The sequence below is a fragment of the Lepisosteus platostomus genome, chromosome 2 (assembly GCF_059453375.1).
Source record: "Lepisosteus platostomus isolate fLepPlt1 chromosome 2, fLepPlt1.hap1, whole genome shotgun sequence".
In the NCBI taxonomy this organism is placed as follows: domain Eukaryota; kingdom Metazoa; phylum Chordata; class Actinopteri; order Semionotiformes; family Lepisosteidae; genus Lepisosteus; species Lepisosteus platostomus.
The window spans coordinates 61772059-61782211 of NC_142612.1; the positions used below are offsets into that span (position 1 = coordinate 61772059).

The following is a 10153-nucleotide window of genomic DNA, read 5'->3' on the forward strand; positions in this document are numbered from 1 at the left end:
AGGCTGGAAAGGTCTTCTGGGAAAATTGGCCCAGTTGTTAGTCTATGTGTGTCTATATCTGCTCTGCGATGGACTAATGTCATGTCCAGGATGTACCCTGTCTTGAGCCCATTGCTTGCCAAGATTGGCTCCATCTGCCCCGTGACCCTGAATTAGAAGGTGTTATTAGAAAACGGATGGGTTTATAAAAATGTAAATGCATTTATGTTATTTTAATCTAAATTCTGATAAGACATGCACTGATAGAACTCACCATTTATTTTTAATATAGGGGAAAAAAGTTTACAAATGGCATGTTATCACAAGCCTTTCTCCAGCTATCCCGTCTCAGGGTTTGTGTATAAGATGCATTGTATCTTATACAAAAGTGTATTGGATTTCTATTGCCAAACTTGAAGAAAAGTGGGGAAAAAATAGATGTATGTTGCTGTCTATGACAGGTTCTGGATGTTTAAATGTCAGACAGCTCATCTTTAACTACAATATATATATATACACAAAACAAAGGTCTATAACAGAATGATCGGTCCTGACTGCGGATTACCTTTATTTTAAAAATCGATGATACAAATATGGTCAATTGGACAACACACATTAATACTGTTCTGGGTATTTTGGCACATACAATGCTTGAACACAAGTTAGTTTTAAATCATGCTCCGTATTACGATGTAATCTTGACAAATTAGAAGAGTATTTTGTGCATCTCATGGGTCTTATTATTGACAGTCGTGAGGGTAGCAAGGCTGGTGGCATCTTGTGAAGGAATGATTGAACCTGGAAGGAATTGTACACGAAGTCCACCTTCCACTGGATTGGCAGAGGATTTGGCAGCATGGCACGATGGCTCCATACTGTGTCTTGAAAACCACTTAGACTGGAAGAGATCAAATAGGCCACAGATACCTCCATGGGCACCTCAGAATCCCGGCTTTGATGCCATCATACAGTATGTGCCTGGGAACTTGTGGAAATGCATTTAAGGCTGCAACGTCAGGGGGGGGTCTGTAGTTGAAAGGGACGGTAAGTGGTTTTCTCCACTGCATCAGACCCTTGTTCGGTTTCTTTTGGCCACGGTGTCTTGGATCCAGGGGAGGAAGTTGGCCAAACGGGTGTAGAAGCCATATTTGCCCTTGGCAGCGCACTCCTCCCCCCAGCTGACCACGCCTGTCAGGTACCAGGTGTTCCGGTAGAGGGAAGCAAAAGGGCCGCCGCTGTCCCCCTTGCAGGAGTCCTTGACCCCGTCCGGGTAGCCCGCGCAGAACATGTTGTCAGTCACCACTTGCGTGGTGGAGCTCATGCACTTCTGCTGGTCCACCACCGGTAAAGCCACCTTGCGCAGGAAGCGGGAGGACAGACCTAGGTACTTGGTGGCCCCCCAGCCGGTCGCGAGGCCTATTGCTCCCTCCTGCACCAAGAGCTTTGCCAGGTTGCTATTGGGGAGGCAGATGGGCGCCACAAAGGGCCCCAGAATCACCGGCTCGCCCAGGTAGACCAGCGCAATGTCGCTGTCGAAGGTGGCGTCGTGGAAGTGAGGATGTATCACCACTTCTCCTATCCCGATCTTCTGCTCATCCTGGTCCCGAAGGTACTTGTCAAAGTCCCCTGCGTGCAAGAATTGAATCGATGAATCAAATTAAAGCAAAAGGGCAACAGCACAGCCATTCTCTCAACTTTGCCGAGGTGTGTGTTGATCTTTTTAACTGAAAAGCCTTCAAAATCAAGGTGAGAATTGTCTAGTTTTATTTAGCACTGCAGTGGTAACAATGATGGCATATGATGGTGTAGCATAGGCAAAACCATAGTTCTCTCCTCTATGTTGGCAGAGCGATATAATACTTCAAGTTGCCTTAAAGACTTACAGAGATGGGTTGATGATTGAAGTCACAGCAGCATTTCCTCCTTAAAATGTGATCCCATCCGAGCTCAGAAGCTAAGCAGCCCTGGGCTGGCTGGAATTAGGATGAGGGGCTTTCACAAGGAAACCCAGATGGCTCCCGCAAATAGTATTGCTGGGCCAGTGAGCAGTGGCATAGGACTTGCCATCCTTTAAATGGGATGTTAAACCTAGGTCTTGTATATTTGAAGATCCCATGGCACTGTTCATAAGGCTAAATTTAACTAAATCTCCTTTGTTTATGGTGATCTAAACTCTCATTGATGTAGTCTGCCACATTGCAGGGATGCTGGTTTATAATGACTGGCAGCCGTCACCCAGGTGGATGTTGATAGTGAATGAAAGGGGTGTCCTCCTGCACGTACGGTGCTTTAACCCTAAAGGATTAAAGGTGCTATTCAAATAATTGTGGGTCATCAACATGTTAGTGTTCAACACCCTTACCCATGCTTTTCACCTCATGGGGGCAGGAACTTCTATGGACACATCTGTGGGTTTAATGTCACAGATGTTCCGCAGGGTTATCAGAAATGTGTTGCTGTACAGCTTTAATTACTGACTGATGAAAACTAGAGTAAATCCTGAGGCTCGACTTTCTGAAAGAGTTCCACAGTGCATGTCGGGTCCCTGCAGGCGGCAGGTCCCTGAACCCTGACCTCTTGTGCTCTCCTCTGTGATTGGTCACTCACCAATAGTGACGTAGTCAGGTTTTTCTTGGAAACAGTGAGCAGCACTGAGGACCCATCGCTCAGTGATCAATGATCCCCCACAGAACCCATAGCCATCTTTCCTGTGAATCAAGACCTAGCCAGCGGGAAAACAAAAGACCAGTAAAATCAAACTACATCAGCATAGTTATGGTTATGAGGAGAACTTTTCCAAATCTGTGTTTAGTAGATTAAAACCTTCCATTCAGATTACAAATCATAGCTGAAGAAGCAGCAGCTGTTCACCAGAACCTCAGTGTCCCTTTCCTTCTTTTGAAATATAAAACGGAGCAAGTCTTTTTCAATCTTTTTGTTACAGATGCTTGATGCCGTTAACCCTGAAGCCCGTTTTGTATTTGCTTACCCAATGCCCTCTCACAGCGGTAAAGACTCACCTGCCAAGGGCTTTGCCCCTGTTGCTGGAGCATTCCTCCCACGATGCGGGTATCTTCGTTGGCCTCCAGGACGCTCCCCTCTGGGCTGTCTGTGACGTTACCCTGCAAGCGTGTGTCATTGACCCAGGGAGAGCTGGTCGAAGCTGTGTTGTTTAGATCAAAGATGTCCGACTCATTGAGGAGAGAACGAGTGTAGCTGACATCCTTGTTTTTCCCGCAGGGGAATGGAACTGAGGAGAAAGTCAGTCTTGTAGATCACAGACACCAATCTCCTCTCTTCAAAACCTCTTCAAAAAGTATTACATTTGGAATAATTTTATTGAGAACCGCATTGGAATAGCCAGCTGTCTGGGGGCTCCTGTAAGACTGTCAGACTGTTCTGACACAGCCATCCATATCTGGACATGCTGCAAACTCCATGGTCAGAGTTTGTGCTGAAAGAAAGGGGTGGTGTGTTGCTCACTGACTTGACTGTAAGATCTTACTGTTTCTCTGAGAGAATGGTCAGAAATCAGAAAAATATAGACACAGGTTTAAGGAGAGAGACTCTTCAGGATAAAGAAAGAGAAACTGTAAAGAGGACAGGAATACAGGAATAGCGTGATGGCAGCTCTCTGGCAGATGGTGCTCCACAGTACCTGCTTCTGCACAGCTCTTCCCATCTTCCTCCAGCTTGTACCCCTGAGCACAGCTGCACTGCACACTAACCGTGCGGAACCTGTTTATGCAGTACTGCTGGCAGCCCCCATTCTTATACTGACACTCGAAGACTTCTGCAGACAAAAAAGTGATCAAGAGTCATTCCACTTCCATTAGACCCAGTCTGGTCAGGGTAAATAACCTGCAGGAGCACAAGCCCTTTGTACTTTCAGTTAGGCCTAATAAACAGCCAGCACACTATCTTAAACTATTGCCGTAAAAATGACAGTACTATAAACAAGGCACTGTCTAGTAAAATTCAAGACTGAGACACTGCCAAGAATGTTTTATTAATAGAATACTAAGCTTTAAACTGAGACAAGGTTACAACAGGAAGAGCTTTTGTAGATCCTCAATTAAAGAGATCTAAAACCATCTGGACTGTGACATTTAATATGTTCGGTTTCCAAATACACATTTCACTGCTGTGGAGATGGGAGAGCACTTGCACGTGTATGACTTTGTGTTCTGATTACAAAATACATTGCTTAGGTTAGGATGACGTGAAGTGTAACTTTCCAGCATTGTCCTGCAGACGTCCCAAGTAACGGGATATGGAGGTTAAGCCCCCTGATGATGAAGGAGAGGAATTGTGGTGGCTCTTGGGCTATACCGTATCTGCATCCGCACAGCTTTTCCCATCATCCTCCAGAATGGGGAATGGGGGCGCTGTTCATTAAACAACTGGCTGGTTACTGTGACCAGTAATCTTGACTACAGCTGTTTTGTGTTATCGTAGCCTTATGAGATGCTGAACATTCATGCGTCCTGATAAATGCTTCTGTGGCAGTGTTGGGAGAGTAGACCTTATGTCTGCACACCATGTGTCAGGTGCACGAGCTGGCGACTGGGCGATCTTTTACCTGTCTCACAGTTTTGCCCCTCATAGCGGGGGGGGCAGAGGCACAGGTAGCTGTAGCGCTCACTGGTGCAGATCCCTCCGTTTTGACAAGGGTTCTGTTTGCAGATGTTTAGGTCTGAAAAAGCCAGAAAAAAGTATTTATATCATTTTGGGCAAAAAAAGACACACAAGAAAATGAAAGGAGATCTTTTGGTCTTGCTCATTGTGTTGCTGGTGGTTTATAAAGAGATGAATTTCAACACTATTTTTTACAGGTTCCAGCGGGCTTTTCAGTGTTTCTTGTATTTCTCTTGACCTGAGAAGACCGCTTCCAGAAATCAAAGCCAGAAAAGCTCAACTTGTATTCAAGAAGGCACACAGAACATAAAAAAAGCATTTTTTCACAATACACACTTTGATACCACTCTTGTTCTTATGTGATTACTGCACTAGAGTATAGAGTCACGTAAGAATCAAAATCATTTAAAAAATCTAAAAGGTGAGATTTCTGCTTCATCCTAATGTGAAAATCTACCCCGAAGAGTGTTTACTGTTGACGGTGTTACTTACACAATGAAGTTCTCACAGATAGGCACAGTGCCACAATGCTGCCCTCTTGTGGAGCATTGACGTAGTGCTAACATCACAATAGTCCCACAGCAACGGAGGTTTGATCTCTGTTTAGTGTGTCACTGTGTTTTGGCACTGGAATCTTACTCATTTACCTCAATTTGGCTCCATATACCAAACCTTGTGTTTCTTTTCAGCATCGAATCAACTACTAGCAGTTTGTTTAGAGTCTGCATGGTGATGCAGCTCCCCAATTAGAATTTTTATGCCTTAGCCTGGGCTGTGGGTTTGCAGATCACTTATGTGATCATGCTTGGTGCTAGAGGCTGCACTGGTACTGTGCTCACGAAATCTGCTCCTGCAGATGTCAGTCGTGCTAAGAGTCTCTAACTGCTGAAGGCAGCAGCTACTCACCTTTGTAGTGGAACCAGAACTCCATCTGCAGGAAAGCAAAGACAGCTTTTGCTTTTAAAAAGACAGGGTTAGAACAAACATTATCATCAATATCGTGGTGGCTGTAACGTTTATCCTTTATATACAAATTTTTAAGCAGCATTTGGATTTTGACATTAATACCCATCTGGTGTGAAGTAGCCAATTGTTTTTGAAGTCTTGTTCTATGCAATGTCTCCCATACTAAACAGAGCGATTGAGGAAGAATAGATAAACAGTTCTGGCCTTTGACCCATTTCAGAGCCATTAGCCATCTGACCCCATTAAGCCCCACAGCACCTGGTGTCAGATTAGTGCTGACTGGAACAGTGAAGTGGCTCTCGCCAGTGCTGCTGTAAGCCCTCAGGGGGCACAGTTTTGCAGAGAGAGCCGTGGACTTCTAAACCCAGCCTAGCCTGGTGACATCCTCTGCACAGCATCACTCGAGGACTCCCAGTTACAGTCAGCTTGTGACGTGACTGCATGACATAAGCTAATTGTAACCCAAACTGGACCAAACTGGCAGCACCAGGATTCTAGAGGTCAGCCTGGGCTTGGAGTGAGCACCTTTACTGGCTGAGGTACTCTACACTCCCCAACCCCTTGTATAGAAATTGTGTCTGATGGGAAGCATCATAATTGCAATATTATAAAGAACAGCCACATTACACTTATGTTTAACTGGGATGAGCTAAGAGAGACATTAAACACTCTCCAACTGTTAAGATGGCAAACTCGTGCTTCATTTTATTATTTTCGCCACATGACTAAACAGTGGAATGCTTAAACTAGATGGAGAAGATCGTAGAGAGAAACAGAGAAAAATCTGAGTGAAATGCAGCAAAATCAAAAGATGTGCTACTGAGTTCTAAGTTTCAAGCATTTTTCAGAAAGACACCAAGATCTTTCTACCTGCTTTATCCAATCCAGGGTCACAAAGGAGCCAGTACCCATCCTGGCAAGCAATGGGCAAAAAACAGGATACCACCTGAATGGGATACCAGTCCTTTGCAGGACACAACATTTTCTTACTGTACAAGCACCCAGAGAAACCCCATGAGAACATACAGTACAAACTCCATGCAGGTAGCACCCCAGGTCTGGAATTGAACCCAGAACCCCACTGATACAAAGCACTAATACTTCCACTGCTCTGTCTAGAGAATAATATAATAAAATGTAAAATAATGAAATCAAAACAAAAGGAAATAACTTTATCATGGAATTCAAAAACACTTCTGGGGTGTAACCACGTATTTCTAGAATTCCACCCCAACATTCGCCTTCACTCTCTCGTGTGTGAGTCCCACCGTTTTCTCCCTGGTTTGGTAGATCTCTTTTGCTTCCTCAAAGGAGCACAACTCCTCGTAACACTCTCGTTCCAGGTTGCCTGGCCGAATTTCCTCCAGGAAGGAATTAGCCCTGGTCTTCCGGATTTTCAGAACCCTGTCAGCCTTCTTCCTGTCCAAAAACACTGGAGACACAAAACATACACTATCAAGCACAATCAGTCAGAAAGGTACACCTCTGGTAGAAACTGTATGTGCACAGAAGAGCCAGTTATTACACACAGGGAAACAATAATGGATAATGTAATGTACTGAAGATAGTATACTAGTGGAAGTCAAGAGTATCATCCACCAAATGTGTTTCACAAGTATTCTGTAACATGACACAGCACTTCCAAAAAGGAGGAGATTGGTTTTGAACTGATATACCACTGAATTTTCAACTGGCTGGGCAGATGAAGGTTCGATTTTATAGGTCAGGACTGATGTGATCTCATGAATCTCCAAGCAGTAGCGGAGAAATTAATCAGGGGGCTTCCATTACTCTCTAAAAAGGTGGCAGTAGTTTGTGCTTGCGTTGCCATACTAAGTTGAAAAAATCTTCCTCATCAGTGAAACTCTCCTGCAGTAGCTAGTTTAATAAAGGAATCTCTTTCACAGATTAATAATAATAATAATTGCTTACACTTATATAGCGCTTTTCTGGACACTCCACTCAAAGCGCTCTACAGGTAATGGGGACTCCCCTCCACCACCACCAATGTGCAGCATCCACCTGGATGATGCGACGGCAGCCATAGTGCGCCAGAACGCTCACCACACATCAGCTATCAGTGGGGAGGAGAGCAGAGTAATGTAGCCAATTCATAGAGGGGGATTATTAGGAGGCCATGATTAGTAAGGGCCAATTGGAAATTTGGCCAGGACACCGGGGTTACACCCCTACTCTTTTCGAGAAGCGCCCTGGGATTTTTAATGACCACAGAGAGTCAGGACCTCGGTTTTACGTCTCATCCGAAGGAAGGCGCCTGTTTACAGTATAGTGTCCCCGTCACTATACTGGGGCATTAGGACCCACATGGACCGCAGGGTGAGCGCCCCCCGCTGGCCCCACTAACACCTCTTCCAGCAGCAACCTTAGTTTTTCCCAGGAGGTCTCCCATCCAGGTACTGACCAGGCTCACACCTGCTTAGCTTCAGTGGGTTGCCAGTTGTGAGTTGCAGGGTGATATGAGAAAGGAACTTGGATTCCTGAAAGTCTATCCTTTGCTTAATGTAAAAGGATTCCTGTAGTGACCCTGATGTCCTGCAGTATACTCACCTGAACTGAAGGCTGTGTTCAGGCAGACCAGGGAGAGAAAGACAAGGAACAGGGAAGATGGTAGCATCCTTATGTTTCTTTTCTTCTGCAGAAGTAGAAGAAAAAACAAGATTGTGCTTTAGTGCTAAATTTAGCCCAACTTGCAGGACGCTAGGAAAACAAACAACAGAAAGAGAAAAAGAGCTTGGGAAAGAGTTCACAGGAAGAAGCCTTGGACATCTGTTTCCTTGCAAAGGAAGGTAGCATGGCGATCCTGTGATCTCTGGTATTATGCCGCTTCTCTGTAGAACACTAATTCTGCAGCTGAGAGGAGTAATCCACTTCTGTGTCCGCTAGTGGCACACCACTTAGTCCCTTAGTCACCACTCTTTTTTTTAGTTTTTAGTGACTTTCTTGAATCTCTTTTTTGTATTATGTTACTTCTCTGAGCTTCCCTTTTCCCTCCATTGTACTGCTGCCTGTATACAGAACTCAAATGTCTTACAATTTTGAAATCTCCCAGGAGTAACTTCTCCCAATTTGTAACCTCCCAATGTATTAATACTGCTAGTGCCCTGTGAACAGAACACACATTTTGACCAAATAATGTCTTCCAAAGGTAGAATAGTTTCCCCTCAAGGGTTGTATAAAAGTAATTTAGAATAAACTTTCCTGAAGGGACTAATGCTGAGGTGCCATCAGCAACATTCAGCATCATCAAAATTCAACATGGAATTGAACAAAAAATGAGTTCAGTATATACTGTAAGTTTCTTCAGTTACTGCCCCTGCACCAGCCTCCAGAATCGGAAGGTATGTGGATGAATGTTGCTAACAAATTTCTTTTAAGTCTGAAAATGTCCTGTGTAGGATGTTGCCAGTATGTTAATCTACCATGAACTGTTTGAAATCCCTTATAATATTCTACACGGGGGGTGGAAAAGGCTTGACACCATTAAGAGACTTTTCAGATGGTCTTAAAACAGTTAAAACTGCTAAAATATTGATTTGATAAGATGTAAAACAGGTTACAACTTTATAATAAGGCACTAAATACAGTTACATAAACCTAAATGTGCCTATATTAGAACTGAAAATGAAATTATGATGCTGAAAAAGATCCACTTTCGTGTATCATTTCTGTAATGTAGTTTCAAATATGACCATTCTATGCTGCTGAACTATAAAAAAAAGGAAACAGTACAGGAAAACATGAGTAAAAGTGCCCCCTGCCCCCCCCTAAAAAAACACCTTTGTTTGTTTGCAAGAACTGGTAGAAGTTCCAATTTTAAAATAATAATGGTACTAGTTAAAGGTCACATTAACATTCAAAGAACTTGAAGAAGTGTTTTATAATAAAACATTTTTGAGTGTTTTGCTCCAAGCTCCACAGAAAAAGCCTCTTGGCGCATTTTATCTTGACAATTTCTGACTTTTGATCAGAAACTATGAAATGAGAGGAAGTATAGGATCAACTAGACTAGAACAACACACTTCACTAGTTAGCCCAGAATTCAGTATGCTGGAATTGCACTGACACTAAATATTCCTTGCAGCTGAACCCTTCCAAAACAAACAATGGTAAAACAGGAAAACAGCAACCACTCAGCACTTCCCCACTGTCATTCCTCACAGCTGAGTCTGGCAAACAGGACTTTTCAGACACCCAAGCAGTCAGCCACCTGGTGTCTTGAAAGCCCCATCACTTTGTACCTACTCAGAGTACCCAAGGAAAAGGTTAAGAAAGTGCCAAGCGCAACTCACCATTATGTCCGTGTCTGACTGTCCAGAGGCAAGGGATCCCTGTGCATTTCCAGAGTTGACGATTAACCTCGTTTTAAATATTGACACAGGGAGAAGTTTCCAGTAAATAGTGAAGAGCAGAAATCTCTGAAATGGAGGATGAAGTCATTTTCATTCAGTGGACGTGGGGTCTTGCTTAGAAGGACATGAATAGGAATGAAAGGAAGAATTATTAGAATGTAGCTCTATTTTCTATATGAGGAATGAGGGGTCCCAGCCTG

General features: G+C 43.8%; 1 protein-coding gene across 1 annotated transcript; it reads right to left on the reverse strand.

Moving 5' to 3' along the window:
• Positions 1–520: 520 nt before the first annotated feature.
• LOC148676715 (coagulation factor IX) lies at positions 521–9978 on the reverse strand. The gene is made up of 9 exons (XM_088611718.1): positions 9894–9978; positions 8152–8236; positions 6852–7015; positions 5524–5548; positions 4562–4675; positions 3638–3772; positions 3000–3229; positions 2587–2701; positions 521–1605 (listed from the first exon to the last, which is right to left on the reverse strand). The coding sequence occupies exons 1-9, from the start codon at positions 9894–9896 to the stop codon at positions 1046–1048; spliced, it is 1431 nt and encodes a 476-aa protein (XP_088467844.1). The 5' UTR covers positions 9897–9978; the 3' UTR covers positions 521–1045.
• Positions 9979–10153: the final 175 nt, after the last annotated feature.

What these genes read in the sequence shown, in the direction of transcription:
- LOC148676715 (XM_088611718.1), bottom strand. An exon ending in GAACACAGCCTTCAGTTCAG is followed by an intron (nt 7,016 to 8,151) that starts GTGAGTATACTG and finishes TTGTGTCTCCAG; the next exon opens with TGTTTTTGGACAGGAAGAAG. An exon ending in AGGGGCAAAGCCCTTGGCAG is followed by an intron (nt 2,702 to 2,999) that starts GTGAGTCTTTAC and finishes CCCGCTGGCTAG; the next exon opens with GTCTTGATTCACAGGAAAGA.